Raw genomic sequence first — 17,067 nt, 5'->3', positions numbered from 1 at the left:
AGCACTCAGTACTCTTGTAGAGGATCCAGGCTCAGTTCCTAGCACCCATGCGACGGTTCACAACCATCTCTAACTTCATTTTTAGGGGACCTGGCACCCTCCTCTGGCCTCTGTGGACACCAGGCATGCACATGGTACACAGACATGCAAGCAGACAAACACACTCATAAAATAAAAATAAATATTTTTTAAAAAGTCTGCCTCCAATAACACACACTCGTAAGCTCAATATTTGGGAAACCGAAACAGGAGGATGGCCACAAGTTCAGGGCCAACCTGGTCTACATACATAGCAAGCTTCAGACCAGCCATGGCTAGGTAATGAGATTCTACCTCAAGACACAAATTTTAAAATTCATCTTCTTAGTTCTACCTGAGTTCACACTAGCTATCACATTGGATAACACACATTTCTAGAAAGTCCTATGGACTAGTGCTGTTTTAATGATGCAGGTAATAAAGTTCTAACCGAAAAGGTTTTCACACAGAATTCCTACTACGAGCATGCATTATACTTTTGAGTCTGTACTGTATATTTCTGTTTTGGAGTTCTGGGGATTGGACCCAGGACCTTGTACATCCACAGCTATGGCTTTTGTTTGGTGTTGGCATGTAATCTCTTATTCGAAGGTGCATCTGTGTCCTACAACACACCCCTGCCCTGTGATTTCTAATTAAGCAGCAAGACCATGGGAACAAAACCAGCTTGCAGATTTTGAGCAACGGAGACCCCGAATGCCTCTGCTGCCATGCCTGTCAGATCAAAGTGCTAATATCAAATAGGATTTTCAGAGGGATTAAATGGCAATCATGCTTTCGAAAGCACTCCGTGTGCAGTAAATCCTGGGTAAATGGTAGCTATTAAGCCCAAAGTGGCCATCAGAAAGCAGACCATTTTGCGTGATGCTGACAGAAAAACTGAACTCTAATGAAACGGCTTAAGGTGATTACACTCTGAAGACTCTTGTCTTCGCGGTTTATGTACTGTTTCTATTGCTATAAGTAACGTAGGGCCAGAGTTCCGCCTTTGGTTTCCTCCTGGGAGAATCCACAGTCCCGTTGACGCTGTTTCTGCCCTTTAGGCAGCGCGAGTAACCGATCGAGTACACGGAGTCTCCTCAGCGTGAGCAGTGGCATGGAGGGCGACAATGAGGTGAGATGGGGGCCGTTTTATCACAAGAGAAAGCTCCCATGGGGAGGGAAGCCACACACGAAAGGTCACACGTTATCTGAAACAATGCAGATTGGGCAGATCCAGAGAGATGGCGTGAGGGTTGGTGGCTGGCAGAGCCGGAGGGTGAGGGGCACAGGAAGAACTGTTTGATGACTTTGGGGTTTTCTTTGCAGCTGAGGAAAATGGTTTGAAATTAGATAGAAGGTGGTGGCTCCTTAAAGCTACAAATGCGCCAAGGTCATCTTGTTTTGTAATGGTTGACCTCGTGGCTCTATGAATTTTGCCTCAGTATAAAGGAAGAAAAGGGTAATGGGGAGCATAGATAGAGATAGACAAATCTACCCAAACTACTTTAGCCGGAAGTGGGGTGTCTGCAGGAAGGAGTTGTCTGAATTGAGGGTTCCAGGGGCAGCATCGTGCTGTGCCTAGATCAGGAGCCTGTGTTGTGCTGTATGGAGCCATGGGACAGTCCTTATGTCCCAGAGTCCAGGGTATCTGTCTCCAATTTCATCCCTCTCTCTGTACCCCGGCCTCTCCTGCATTTTCACATGGGTGGTGGCATGGTCTCCGGACAGACAGGCCTTCTCCTGAGCTGAGAGGTTCAGCTGCTCTCGGGGAGGCCACATTTCAAGTTGGTCCATTGGTGTCAGAGTCTGTTCTGACCTGGTTTGAACCGAAGGGGTCATGTGAGTCACCACTCACCCTGAAGACTCAGGAGAATGGGTCTTAGGGACAGCACTCCTGTAAACTTGCAGGTGGTTTTAGCAGACCGAGTATAAGACAGCTCTCATATTTGGAGAAGCTAGAACTTTGAGTTTAGGCAATTCGTGATAACCTGGGTAAAACGGTGTTCCTAGACTACACCAGAAGGATGTGGAAAACTGTCATTGGCACTAGGCTGGCTCCTGTTTGGGAACAACCTAACAATGGTGAGGGCTATCTCATGGTGCCTAGCTATGTATGTTCATGCGTCTTGTGTAATAGTCACCTTTGTTTCTCATCTTGCATGCTATAGGATAATGAAGTCCCTGAAATTACTCGAAGTCGTAGCCCAGGTCCTACCCAAGTGGACGGAGCACCAGTTGTGACCCTTGAGAGACCCCCCAGGGTGCCTCCTCGAGCCGCTTCACAGAGGTAATGTTGAAGTAGATGTGAACGTTTCTTCTCACTCTCTTAACTGTGAAGGAGGAGAGGATTTGGGAGCATCTAAGACCACCAAAGAATGAGGACAGAGCTGTGGAAACACATTTCAGCGTGCTGTCTTCAGTAAAAAGTGATACTTTATTCTACTGCCAATATTGATACATCATAATGTTTGGTTTGCTTCTTTTATCCTTGATTTAAAGCGGGACTTATTTATATAGCTTTAAATCGTGTGTAGGTATGTGTTTCTGCTTGTGGGTATGTGCACATGGACTCTGCAGAGGCCAAAGACACTGGATCCCCTGGAGCTGGAGATACAAGAGTTGTGAACCACCCTGTAGGGGTGCTGTGAACCAAGCACAGATCCTCTGGATGAGCAGCCACTCTTATCTGCTGAGTCATCTCTCCAGCCTCTGCTCTTGATTCTTCTTCTTCTTCTTTTGAGATAAGGTCTCACTATGTAACCCAGGCTAGCCTCCAACTCTCAATCCTCCTGCCTGAGGCTCCTGGAAGTTAAGATTACAGGCTTCAACCACCCTGCCCAGTTTAGTTGCTCATCCTTTAAATAACATTTAAGTTCATACGTGAAGGGCATGGATATAACTATCAGCCTTTAAAATAATTCTTTTCTATTTCTGGTTTTATTTTTTTCATTTTCTGTGTATGCATGTGTGTCTATGTGAAGCACCATGTGTGTACAGGTGCTCATGGAAGCCAGAAGATGACATTGTTCCCCTGGAGCTGGAGCTGCAGGTGGTTGTGAGCCACTCAAGTGGGACCTCTAGAAGAGAAGCAAGTATTCTCAGCTGCTTAGCTATCTCTTCAGCTCCTAAAACAAATTTGAATTTTTTATTCACATGTGTGTGCATATGTATATATTTGTGTGTGAATGTCTTTTTCACTGAACCTGGAGCTCAGCATTGGCTATACTGGCGGGTTAGTAAGTACTCAGGATCCTTCTGTTTGCACCCCCGCTAGGATTACAGATGCATGTGGCCATGCCTAGGTTTTTATATGGGTGCTTGGGATTCAAACTCAGGTCCTAATGTTTGCATTGCTAGCACTTTAACAAATGATCAATCTCCCCAGGCTCTTTAGTAATTCATATCTGTCTGTCTAGAATTCAGTTCATAGTATTGAATTCCCTTGGCTTTATTGTGGGTTCTGGGCTTCTCAGGAACAGAACATAATATTAGAAGTGAAAATGAGAGCAAAAAATAGTCTTGTCTGGGGGTGAGCAAGGCTCTGGGCCACTCACATGGGGCTCAGTGTTCTGCTATCACACGTGAGCTTAGGTGAGTCATTTAACTTTTGTGTGTCTCCATAGTCTTGTCTATAAAACAGTTACTAATTGAACTTCCTCGTGGGGTTGTAAGGGTTGAGTTGGTGAGACATGAAGAATATGAGGATTTATCATACAGGAGAGGAGCAGACATCTGGGGCTTTGACAGTGAACCCAGACAAGTGTGATTCGCTTACTGCGCTCTTACTTATGACTGACTTCAGTGACTTCAGTGGACACGGGGGCCCTGCGAGGAACATTCTGTATGGTCAGTGGGATAACAGAAAACAAGGTAGGGCTGCCATGCAGAAAGGCTGGCTCGTGGCCATGCCTAGGTTTTTATATGGGTACTTGGGATTCAAACTCAGGTCCCAGTGTTTGCATTGCAAGCCTTTAACAAATGAACCATCTCCCCGGGCTCCCCAGAAAGGAGGGCTTGGATGTGAAACCCAGGCTTTGATGGTTGAAATACAAAGCATGAGGAAAGAGGCCATTTTTTGCCTATTTAAATATAAAAAAGTTCGTCTGTGGGATGTGCGAGAAAGTGCAACATAAAGGCCTCTGTCTGGTGTCCTGTGCCTCGCCATCTCTCGCTCCATTTTGGCCTCTGCTATTTACTGCCTTTCCAGCTGCTCCCAGTGACATTCCTATAGTGACACACGAACATCTGGCAGCCTCGAGCTGTGCTGCAATCGCAGACATGGCTCTCCGGCACAGCCTGAGAGATACACATTCGGGTATTCCTACTCCCAGAAGGAGTGCATGTGATAACCCAGGCCTTTGTATCACGCTGTTTGAAAGCTGCTCTGTATTTGGTGTGTGCATGTGGGGGCGGGGATGCTTTGCAGGAGTGATGCAAGTACGATTATGGCGATAAATGTTATTATTTAATGACAGCTTACTCTGTGGCAGTGTTTATGTCAAACACATTAAGTGCGTTACTTAATGCTCTCCAAAGCCTGTTTGGGAATTATCACATCTTGCAGGTGTAGAGGCAGGGGAAATGGAGAGATGCTGGGATTGACAGGTTTGGTTTTCTAGTCATTATGTTACACCTGGCCAGGAAAATCAAGGTGTCAGGCAGGAGGAGATCCAAGACTTTTTAATCCCTGAAGGTTGAGACCTTGAAGCTCAAGAGAGGAGGGGGCAAGCTTGAAACTGCATCCGTCGGCTTATGCAGGATTTTGTTGCTGTTGTGGACATTGCTGTCACTATCATTAATAGACAAGGAAAGAAGAGGAGTCAGGAAAACGACTTCCAGGAATGCAAAGATAGAATTTGGGACATGTCTAACTGCGCGAGAAGAGACGCGAGAGGAATTGTTTGGGGAGCTGGCAAAAGTGTGGTGGTAAAGACAGGATGAGCAGAGGACGGAGACACTTTCCCAGGCAGATGGTGTGGAGCCTGTAATTAACAGAACTCAAGACTTGTGTGCATTTCTGGTTTGAGTAGGATCTGCAAGTATGTGCTTGCGTTCTAAGTATGCGTGCAGGTTTCAGGGTAGAAATGAGACAGTCTGTGGACAGAGTGAGGCTGTCTCTGACCATTGTGAGTGGTTGCCAGGCTGAGAGACACAAGGGAGTCTGGCTACATGCCCCAGCTCTGCTCTGGGAACCTATAATCCCATGTTCTCAACTTTCTGCTCTCCCTGGTGCTACCTCAGTCCACACGGCCTGAGCTTTGGCTAATTCCTCTGCTGGTTTCACTTGCTGTTCACAGAGCCTCAGATGCTGCCAGCAGACAGCCTGGTGCCTCCATCTCTACCTTCTCCTTCCTGCTGTTGACTGGGGACCTGAACTCACATGCCCCATGGGTGTCTCACACAGCCTATAAAGCACTGGATTCATCAAGCCACCCCAAGTCACTTCCTCATGAGTTTCCAAGCCTGGAGCAGAGACACCATTCTTCCCTTCCCCCAGTCCCAACCCTGGGACTCTATCTATCCCACCTCCCTCACAGCTCTCACATCCAGTGGCTCTCCAGGCACCGTCCATTCTGCCGCCCTTTCAGCGATCAGACGTGCTCCCCCTTCCCTCTGGTAGTCTTCGGTTCATCCTTGAGGCCCACACTTACCTCCCTGCCCCAGGGGTCTCTTTTCCTCACTGCAGTCAGGTTCACTTTCTAGAACGGAAGCAGCTGATGGTCCATTTCCTGTAAGAACCTCAGAATTGGATTCTGGGTATTTTAGTGTGCCCTGGCTCTGTCCCTGTCCAGCTGTATGTCACTTTGTTCTCCTGTTCTCATCCATGTTCCGCTACTTAGATGTTCTCAGGAATGTACTGGAGAAACACTTTCCTTGGAAAGTTCTCTTTCTATTCCCCTCCGTTTTCTGTGCATCCTTTAGTCCAAGCATCCTTCCACTAGGGATCCTTCGCTGATGGACCCGCACTGAGTGACTCCTCTAGTGTGGGTTCTCTAGTCTGTTATATCCCCACATCACAAACATTGCTTATGTTTCTCTCCTCAAGTGGATAGTGAACTCTGTGAGAGTAGAGGTGGTGTGTGCTCATCTGAGAATGACCTCAGGGGATCTTGTTTGTTCTTGTTCCTTTTTATGTTTTAGACAGGGTCTCTCTTTGGCCTAGAGCCTGCAGAGTAGGCTAGGCTGACTGTCCAGTAAGCCACAGTGGTTCCTCTGTCTCTGCCTCCCAGTCACTTTGATTGCAAGCACTCCACCATGGTGTGCCCAGATTTTTATGTGGGATTCAGCTCAGATCCTCGCACTTGCACAGCACGTGCTGAATCAATTGGTTAGCTCCCCAAACACAGAAGTTACTTCTGAGTGGATATTTTTTCTGTTCTTTTCTATGTCTGGTATATTAACAGACACATTGGGTATTTTGGTATTGCTTGGATTGGACTTCTTAAGCCCTTGCACAATTAGCCATCAAGCCAGGTATGGTGTCTGAGGCAGGAGGATTGCCAGGATTTTGAAGTTGGCCTGGTCTATATAATAAGAGGCTGTTTCAAGACTAAACCAAACAAAAAAACCAGTCAGCTTCTAGGGACCTGAAGGTTACATTAGATGGTATGTACAGGGCACACAAAGACATTCCAGCTAAGCCTGGCTTTCAAAGAACACTGCCATCATCAGGGTTGCTGGGTTCTTGAGTCAGTTCATCGCCAGTGAAAACTCACCCTGGAGTAAGAGTGTGCAGATGTCTCCAGTTTTGGCTTCTTGGTGTCTAAGACAGCAGTCTGCACAGACCACTCCTGATTTGGATACAATATCCTCCCACTTCTCTGTTCTGTTCTGCCTGTTTTCATAAATCCCGAACCAGGGCTTCTGATCCTGTGCTGGAGCTGCCCATCAGAGGGAAACTAAATTGATGGGGAAGTGTCTAAGACCGTTCGTCCTTACAGTGAGATTTCTGGCTTTCTAAGCATCTCCTCTAGGCCGGACATAAAGCTGCTGACTAATTTCCATGTCATCTCTAAGTGCCCACATACCTTGACTGGGCAGATGAGAAAACAGGGTCGTCCAAGTTGTAATTTTCGTGTACACAAACACACACACACGTACACACACACGTACACACACACACGCACGCGCGCACACACACGATAGGGGGGTGGAGAGAGAGAGTTGTGTATGCAAATATCCATGCTTAGATCTTCCTTAAGGTTTGAGCTGTGCCTATCAGACAGTCCAGTCTCCTGACGTTGCCCATTGTCTGTCTCATACACACATACCCAGTGTCTTGATAGCCAGATCCGTGCTCATTTTACCTGTTTGCCACACACAGTGTGAATCGTGGCAAATGTTTGTAGAAAGGAAGGAATGGCCTAAACTTGCTTAAGAGGTATGACCTCTGACCCATAGTTTGTAGGGCAGGAGACTGGGAGGCAGATAGACACAATGCTGCTGTTTTCACTGCATAGATCCCAGCAGTCCAGTAGCAAAGGCACAAAGCCCTCTACTCCTGGGACCAGAGCAGGGCCTCCTGTGGACGTCTGTGGTTAGTCTGTGCTCTGTCTGACTCCCTCCCTTGTTCCTGAGACAGCCCCGCCATCCCCAGCTCTTGCCGTTTCCTTGACCTGATCAGAAGCAGTGCTCAGGAGGCATTTAGCAAATATTTACTCACAGATTCATTCAATCATGGACCGTGCAGCTCCAGGGTTACACAGTTCAATTACAGCGCCCAACAAAGCTCTCTTTCTGCGTGTATTGATTTGCTTCTTGGAGATTAAATATTGGTTTTACAGCACACATGTAGAAATGCCATCTGTAATCACTGAACCGATCTGTAAATAGACCCACCCTGGTCTACCTGGAGTGTCACTTAGGACTTTACAGAAGTCCAAACAGAAGAACATGAAGAGGGGCTTTTAGGTGGGCACACGCACCAATGGGACAACACTTAGCGATCCGATGAGGAAGCGAGAAGCAGGCACTGGAATTCTCTGTCCCTCCTTCAGATAGCTTCACTGTGATGGTGAGTCTCTACCCGGGCAGCCTATTGGAATTACTGGCATTTTACCATCTAGGCTCTATTGATACTTAGGTACACCAAGGTCAACAGAACAGGAGACAGCTGCTCTCCAGAAGATAGTTTCCTGGATGCATGGTTCTCTGGAGCAGGGGGAGGGGAGGGCACCACACCACTGGGGTTCATACTGGCACACATGGTCAGGAGGCAGAGGGGACAAAGGTCAGACATGGGCATGAGCTTTTCATTGTGGTTCCCACGAGAAACAGTGAGTAGGACAGGGTCAAATTGACCCGGAATCACTAGTGTGGATAACTGTAAGAGGTGCCGAGGCAGTGGGACTATCTCTGTTTGTCTGAGACTGACCCTGGAATGATAAGGGCACATTGATAGTGGTCCTAAGGAGGCGATGGGGGTATTAGTTAGCTGAGAGAAATGCGGTCCCTCCAGGGTCAGCAAGACCCAAAGCGGACAAAGCAACAGAAAATAAAAGGCTTAGTTAACTAACATACACCGTGAGCTCAAGAGATTGTGATGAACAGGGCTGGGGCTTGGGAACTGGCATTTGTCAGTAGCTCCGCTGGTGATTCTCACGTTCAGGGGTTAGAAACCATGACATCTATGGCCTTCAGACATTTGTAGTGTGTCCTGACTCCTTAACTAAAGGAGATGTCTTTTTTTAATAGCTCTTCAAAGTAGCCGCAGATTGTGGATACTCGAGAATGCTTTGATTTGGTTAATTTTTAAGAGTTGCTTTATTTTTCGTTACAGGCCTCTAACCCGGGAGCCTTTCCATCCTCCTCCACCAGTTCCCCCCAGAGGTCGCTGATTCCCTCTCCTGAATCAAGGCTACTACAGACTTTTAAGACTTGCAGTTTGCCGCCTGTTGCCGAAGTCTTCACATTGACTATTCTGCATGACTGCGGACCTTGAGATTCACCATCACTGCTGATGTTGCAGCCCCGCTGCTTTGGGTGTCCCTCAAAGACATTAAGGCGTGGTGGAATCTGAGACTAAGGACCTTGTTCCACATCGCCGAGTGTATTGGGTCACATTCTTGGTTGCCAAAAGGATGAAGACTCTATCAAAATACTTACCTCTTGTATCCTATAGCAGGAGCCAAACAGGGTTGATGGAAAAGTACTTAACAAGCGAGTGTCCTGCAGTAAACATGGATTCGTCCATACACACCTGCTAGTTTCTAGAAGTGGTGGTAGAGTTTCCAGCAGAAGAAGTGGCCTAACTTTGAAGCAGTTCTACATTTCTATGTGTGTGCTGGGGCTGGTCACATACAAAACGCTGCCAATGACTTCCTCGCTTACATGTGTATGTGTGCGGTGTGCATGTGTGTGTGTGCGGTGTGCATGTGTATGTGTGTGGTGTGCATGTGTATGAGTGCGGTGTGCATGTGTATGTGTGTGGTGTGCATGTGTATGTGTGCAGTGTGCATGTGTATGTGTGTGGTGTGCATGTGTGTGTGTGCAGTGTGCATGTGTATGAGTGCGGTGTGCATGTGTATGTGTGCATGTGTATGTGTGCGGTGTGCATGTGTATGAGTGCGGTGTGCATGTGTATGTGTGCAGTGCGCATGTGTGTGTGTGCGGTGTGCATGTGTGTGTGTGCATGTGTATGTGTGCGGTGTGCATGTGTATGTGTGTGGTGTGCATGTGTGTGTGTGCGGTGTGCATGTGTGTGTGTGCGGTGTGCATGTGTATCTGTGTATGTCTGTGGAGACTAGGGGCAATGTCGGAAGTCTGCAGCATTCACTCTCCATCTCTTCACCGAGGCAGAGTCTCTTAACTGAGCCTAGAGATTACTGATATAGTTAGTCCAGCTTGCTCCAGGAATCCTCTGTCTCTATTCTCCTGGTGCTGAAATTACAGGCAGGTTGCTGTGCCCCCTTGACATCTGTGTGGATGTTGGGATTCTGAACTCAGGTCCTCATGCTTGAACACCAAGCACTTTATCTACTGGCCCGTCTCCCCAGTCCCCATCACTGCATTTTCTGTCTCTAAGGAGCCAATCCTCTTTTCTTTTACCCCCTCCCCCCAATATAAAAGTATAACCATACCTGACCATTGGCCTTCCAAAAGTGTTTACCTCTTACATATCACCCAGGCAGGGGACTACCCGCTACTGCTTTCAGTTTGGCCATTTATACCTCAGTATGTTGTCAAACTAGCCATATTGCCAGGAAAACACTGAAAACAGCCAGAACCAGAAGCCTGAAGTATGAGGTAGCCCACTTATAAATATGTGGCCTTTATAGTTCTGGCCATAAAGAAAGAGAAGGACTTGACTTTTTCCTCTCTTGAGGAGCCTGAAGTGGTGGGAGAAAGAAGCTAAACTATTTTCTACCAGACTTACTACTGTTACTTTATACAGTTATCATCAGGCTTTGTAAATCTATATAGAGAACTGTAACCATACTATGAATTTTGAGATCCTGTTATATAAATTTGCCTTCAAATTACAGATCCTTAATCTCACCTATACATACAAAAAAATTATGAGAAGGTTTTTTTTGTTGTTTTTTTGTTTTTGTTTTTTGAGACAGGGTTTCTCTGTGGCTTTGGAACCTGTCCTGGAACTAGCTCTGTAGACCAGGCTGGTCTCGAACTCACAGAGATCCGCCTGCCTCTGCCTCCCGAGTGCTGGGATTAAAGGCGTGTGCCACCATCACCCGGCTCGAGAAGTATTTTTTTAAGTACAGACAATATGGTTGTTTCTCATGAAATCATTGTCCAATCCCACATAGAGATATTATTATGATTATTATTTATCTGTTCCAGTGTATTCTCATTGGGTCATTTTCTCATACTTAAAGGTTCTCCTTCAACCTCATTCCATCCAACACTCCCTGAGTTTAACTTCGGGTGGACTCTTGAGTTGTTGTGTATAAAACACATCATTGATCAAGTCCACCCTGTGAGAATATTTTCACAAAGTATCTCACAGAGAACCTGGAACATGGTGGCCAGTCTGCAAATGGGCCTTCAGTGGTCCCTCAACCCTCCTGTCATTTATTTGGGAGAAATCAGAGACTATCACATAAAAGAACAAAAATGAAAACATTGATGTGGTTGTCCTCCTGTTGTTTATCGCCTCCGTCTTGAGGATTTTGATATAAATCGTTTTATCCTAAGCCACCTTTTGGATACCAAACTTAGGTTCGTGCATATATTCTGGTGACCAGGTTTGATAATAACATGGCAAGGCCAAACCATGGCATTAGCATCTTGTGTACACAGCACTGTTTGTGCAATGTTTGTATATATAATTGCATTTTATTCTTAAATTCTTAAAATAAATAGGAAACAAACCCGAGAGTGCTTTCTGAGGAACCTGGCTCTGTGACTGCGGCACGCTCGGGAGGGACCTGATCAGAGTCAGCGGTGGTCAGTCTCAAGTCCTGAGGAGACTGTCACTGAACCATCAGGCTGGGTAGTTGTGTGTAAAAGAGGAAGGAGGAAGAATCCAGATGAAATACCTGGATGCTGTTATCAAAGAACGTTCCTAATAGTGAGAATGAATTCTTATTACTTAGAATCATACATCACCCTTTATTTATTTATGTTTATTCATCCTTTACATGCACAACACATTTACCCACATGTTTAGGAATACATTATGTATAATAAAAAACATGGAGCCGGGTGGTGGTGGCACACACCCTTAATGCCAGCACTTGGGAAGCAGAGGCAGGTAGACCTCAGTGAGACTGAGGCCGGCCTGGTCTACAAAGCAAGTTCTAGGACAGCCAGGACTGTTACACAGATAAACCCTGTCTCAAAAAAACAAACCAAAGCAAAACACAAAAGAGGAAATAAAAGAAACAAACAAGCAAACAAACAAAAAGCAACCAAAACACCCCAAACAAACACAAAGGCTACCCTAGTCAGCCCAGTACTCCCCAATAGCTGGGGGTTTCAGATTACTCTTCTATGTGCACCAGGGAAGCAAGTGGGCATTCTGAGCGCCTCCTTCAGGCAATAGTGTGCAAGTTCCACCTCCTTGGTGGAAGAAGTAATAGTAACAGATTTGTTTCTGAGAAATTAAATCCAAAATTGAAGGACTCTGCCTGTAAAATATTTGTAAATTGGTTTTTTTGGTTTCCAAGCAAGTTATTGAGAACATGAAATGGTCTTCATTCATTCCTGCTGGCCAGACACCAGGCTTCCCAGGGTGGGGAGAAGATGAGTAAGAGGGTGTACGATGGGTTTACAATTCTCAGGCACAACTTGGAATTCATTTTCTCACAGAAAAAGAAAGGTTCCTGGGCTAGCCTGCCAAAGCTCATTTAGTCCACAGAATAGAAGACAGCTTTATCTTTCTACACCATGGGAGTCGGCGTGGTCTAAGGATGCAAATCTTCATTTGGCAGGCAGGAAGCCTGGCTTTTATTTTAGTCAGCTACCCGCTGGAGGAGCTCACGTCATGGCTTCGCAGCTCTGTGTTGCATCACCTCTGAAGCAGAGACCTGGGCATGCAGTAATGCTCCAGGTCACCTCAAGTCTGAAAGACCAAGGCCAAGGTAGGACCCCTTCTGAAGAAGCATGGAGGCAGCCTAAAGAAGTCACCACCACTTACGGAGCCAGGATCTTTGTGTGTGTGTGAGGGGGAGGGGGAAGAAGGTAAGGAGATGGGATCGAACCCAGGGCCTTCTTCCCTTGTGCTTGTCTACAACTGAGCAACCCTCCCAGGAGCTTTATTTATGTTATGTGACAGCCACTGTTTCTTACCCTTTATCATTTTTAATACATTAATTAATTAAACAACAACAACTGAGTGAAGGCAGAATGTGATACTGAGTCTCTACAATCTCAGTATCCCAGAAGCAGAGACAGAAGGATTGAGTTTGAGGCCAGCCTGGGCTACATAGTGAGCTCAAGGCTAGTATGCACCGCATTGAGACTCTTATCTTGAACTCAAACCAAACAAAAACCAACAACAAAACTCAAATTCTATGAGCAACACAAGGAAACTAATGCCTGAATTGCTCTTCAGTCTCCAAACTAAAGTTTGTTTTTTTTTTTCATTTGTGAGGGCTTTGGGTGGGGGGTGTTGGTCTGTACCACAGCACAGTTTTGGAGGTCAGAGGACAATTTGTGGGAGTTGATTCCCTCCTTTGTTCTGGTTTTCCAGATAGGGTTTCTTTGTGTAATAGCCTGACTGGAACTTGACTTGTAGATTAGGCTGGCTTCAAATTCATGGAGATCCACCTGCCTCTGCCTCCCGAGTACAGGGATTAAAAGCATGTGCCCTTCTTGTACTGTGTATTTTTTTTTAAAAAATATGCCCTGCCTATTGTAAGGGTTCCTAATTTTAAATTTACCCTTCCCAAATGATTACTTCATATTTTTTTTCTGTGTTCTTTCCACCTCCAACCATTTGCCAACTTAGTGCTCCCCCCACAAAACCCAGCAAATGCTCATGCCCCAAATCTGGGGAGGCTAAAAGGCTGGTGATGATGGATGTTTAAGAAACTACGCATCCATCTCAATGTGGTGCTCATGCTGCTTGCTCTTCAATTGCCCATCATCACTCCATTCAAAGCCAGTGATTATCCATTCATGGAGCCTTTGCTGAGCCTCCACTATGAGCCAGTCTCTGTGCTAGGTGCTTCGGAATATATACAAAGATGAATAAGATGCCTCCTCTGATTTCAGTAGCAATTACTGATGTAAGATTCATAAGCAATTAATCATGCCCTGCCTTGTGATGTCTTTTAGACTAGCTGGAAAGCATTCTTTAAACACTGCCGTGTGATTTTCCTTTTCACTTGGTAATGTTTTCATTTTGCAAATAGTTGTTGAATATCTACGTGGCAAGCACTGTCTTGGCAGCTCAGACAAATGATCATCAAACGGTAGCTCCTGCCATTAAAGAAGGTCAGACTGCAATACAGAAGAGGAAGCGGGATTAGGTAGAAAGTATGATATAACCCACCAAATGCTATGGGAATCCCAAAGAAGGGATGCTCAACTGCCCAAGAGTATGATGCAAGTTTTCATTGAGCCGGTCTTGGAAGAACAGAATTAAAGACAGGACATTCTAGATAAAGAAAATGCTAAGGGCTGGAGAGATGGCTCAGCGGTTAAGAGCATTGCATGCTCTTCTAAAGGACCCGAGTTTGATTCCCAGCAACCACATGGTGGCTCAAAACCATCTGTAATGAGGTCTGGTGTCCTCTTATAGCCTGCAGACATATATGCAAAACAGAATACTGTATCCTAAATAAATAAATATTAAAAAAAGAAAATACCATGAGCAAAGGCTTAGCATTGGTGAAGTAGCAGTGGGGCAAGATGCTTGCCTAGCACATAGATGGCTCTGGTCCATTCCCAGCACTGCATAGGTCACAGAGGTGTAAGGAACATGATGTGTATTTAAGTGAAGGCAAAACACAGGTCTTAGTGACTGCTAAATGTTTTAGTTTGCTTTCTGCTGCTGTGTTAAACATCACGACTAGCTTGGGGAGGAAAGGGTTTATTTGGCTTACATTTCCAAGTCTCATTATTAAAGGGTTTATTTGGCTTACATTTCCAAGTTTTCCTGGTGGGAGTCAAAGTAAGAGTTCAAGCAGGAACCTTCGAGGCAAGCGCTAGCTTGCTCCCCATGACTTGTTCAGCCTGCTTGTTATACAACCCAGGACCACCTGCCTAGGGGTAGCACTTTTACTATGGACTGGGTCCTCCCACATCAATCAGAAATCAGAAAAAAAATGCCCCACAGACATGTCCGCAGGCCACTATGATGGAGGCAATTCCTTATTGCGGGTTCCTCTTTTCAAGAGTTTCTAGTCTGTGTCACGTTGACAAAAAGCTAACTTGCACAGTTCAGATGGGTCTGATTGCTCAGGTGCATAGTCATCATAACGTTGTATAAGAACGGCCCCTTTAGGCTCAGGCATTTGAATGCTTGGTCACTGAGGAAAGGAACCCTCTGAATGGATTACAAGGATTCGGAGGTGTGGCCTTGCTGGAGGAAGTGTGTCTCTGGGGGTAGGGCTTTGAGACTTCAAAAGTCCAGGCCAGAGCCAGTCTCAGTCTCCCTGCCTGGAGACCAGGATGCAGCTCTCGGTTACTGTTTCAGTGCCATGCTCTCTGCCATGCTGATAATGGACTGACCCTCTGAGACTGTAAGCAAGCCCTCAGCCCCCAGCTAAATGCTCTCTTTCACAAAGGTTGCTTTGGTCGTGGTATCTCTCTTCATAGCAATAGAACTGTGACTAAGACAGTCACAGACTAAAGAAGCTGGACTGTACCCTTTAGCAAGGGCATCACTCTCAGCCCTCATTACGTATGTAGTGCACACTTATTCTAGAAAACACCCAGGGCTGGAGATATGACTCAGTTGGTAAACTGCTTGTATGAGGATTTGGGTTCAGATCCCAAGAACCCACATAGAAAGTTAGATCTGGGAAATGGAGAAGAAAGGTTCCCGGAACTTGCTGGCCTGGCAGTCTAGCAGAATACTTGAGCTTGAGGTTCAGTGAGAGATGTTGCCTCAAAAAATAAAATATGGCCGGGCAGTGGTGGCAAATGCCTTTAATCCCAGCACTTTGGAGGCAGAGGCAGGAGGCTACCTGTGAGTTTGAGAATAGCCAGGGCTACACACAGAGAAACCTTATCTCAAAAAACAAAAACAAACAAACAAAAGATTATTTTCTACAGGTAAACTAGCATGTTAACATTTAAAATGGAAGCAAACTATTTCACCTTCTAAGTACTTCTTGGATATAATTTCATTTCAATGAGCACACATCTGATCCACCTTTTAAAGGGCTGTATAGTTATGTTAGCAGTAAAAAAAAAATGAAACAAAAAAAAAACTAACAGAGCAAACAGAGTCTGGTCTTTCAGTAAGTCACCCAATCTGCGCTTCAGTTACTTTTCTGTAACGTTCACACACTAAAGGTACCTGTCGCATAGGGTCTGCGTGAGTATCAGTGCCTGGCAGATGAAATCCTTAGTGATGATTCCATGACTTACTTATTCACGACTCAAGGTGTGTTTTGGACAAAGTGATGTAATCTGATTGTCACCTTTGGGGAATGAGTAGGGAAGGAAGATTGTAGTGAGCTCTTATTCAAACTTCTGCACAGTGCAGTGGTATGGAATATTGGCTGTTGAGATATTACAAGACCAAATGCTAGACTCTACCGAATTCTGATGGATGAGACAATCCTCCCCCAAAGTCCCACATTTAGAGGGCTGGTCTATTCATGTGACACATATTTCTGAGTCCTTATGTTTTGGTTTGAAATGGGGACTTGCTATGTAGACTGGCTGGTCTGGTACTGGGTCTGTAGACAAAGTTGGGTCCAATCTTTCAGCAGTTCTGCCTCTGCCCCTCAAGTGCAGAGATTACAGGCCTGCATCACCATGACCTGCTTTATTTCATTTTTTGGTTTTTGTTCTTTCCTTGTTTTGTTTTGCCTCACACTGTAACCCAAGCAAGCATTGAATATGCAACAATCAGTCCAGCTTCCTGAATGCTGAGGTTACATGAGTGAAATACTAGCTCCTTATTACCGGTTTAGGTAGAGAAAATAAGAACTAGTGATTGGAGCTCTGAGGAGCAGAACACATTTGTGACTGAGGATGATGGGAGGAAAAACAACACGTAGGCAAACAAATGAACAAGAACGTCAGCTTAGCCCACATCTCTTGATTGAACAGAAGTCCAATCAGTACTCGGTGATGTTAAAACACCCAACCCACCCTGTACAAGTTTAATGATCATCTTCCATAAAGAAGCTTGGGGAGCTCATTCTCTGGGATAGACCGAAAGGAGTGTTCGCGTTGAGCTAGGCGCCGGAGCCAGGGTTAGGTCAGCCCATTGGCCTCACGCAGCTTCGGCTCGGAAGCGCGAGGGCTCAGGCGGAGTCTTGGGCGAGCGGCCGCATACCGGCCCCGGAACCCTTCGGGCCCACGGCCTGCGCGCGCCGGCGGCGGTTGTGGCCCCGCGTCGGGAGGACTTCCGGCGTGTGCCGGGGTGGCCGGATGACGTGGCTGAGTCAGAGGAAGAGGCTC

At 46.0% G+C, this 17,067-nt stretch overlaps 1 protein-coding gene across 1 annotated transcript in view; it reads left to right on the top strand.

Annotated features, from left to right (window-relative positions):
* Positions 1 to 11,354, top strand: part of Pik3ap1 (phosphoinositide-3-kinase adaptor protein 1) — a 116,523-nt gene extending 105,169 nt beyond the window's left edge. Inside the window, exons 15-17 of the mRNA XM_075974081.1 lie at positions 1,083 to 1,153; positions 2,190 to 2,308; positions 8,801 to 11,354. Of these exons, the coding sequence (XP_075830196.1) occupies positions 1,083 to 1,153; positions 2,190 to 2,308; positions 8,801 to 8,858 (248 nt within the window). The 3' untranslated portion in view covers positions 8,859 to 11,354. The remainder of the gene's footprint in view (positions 1 to 1,082; positions 1,154 to 2,189; positions 2,309 to 8,800) is intronic.
* The last annotated feature ends 5,713 nt before the right edge of the window (positions 11,355 to 17,067 follow it).

Source organism: Microtus pennsylvanicus, chromosome 5 (assembly GCF_037038515.1).
Source record: "Microtus pennsylvanicus isolate mMicPen1 chromosome 5, mMicPen1.hap1, whole genome shotgun sequence".
Taxonomy (NCBI): Eukaryota; Metazoa; Chordata; class Mammalia; order Rodentia; family Cricetidae; genus Microtus; species Microtus pennsylvanicus.
This window is presented reverse-complemented; position numbering and strand designations above follow the sequence as displayed.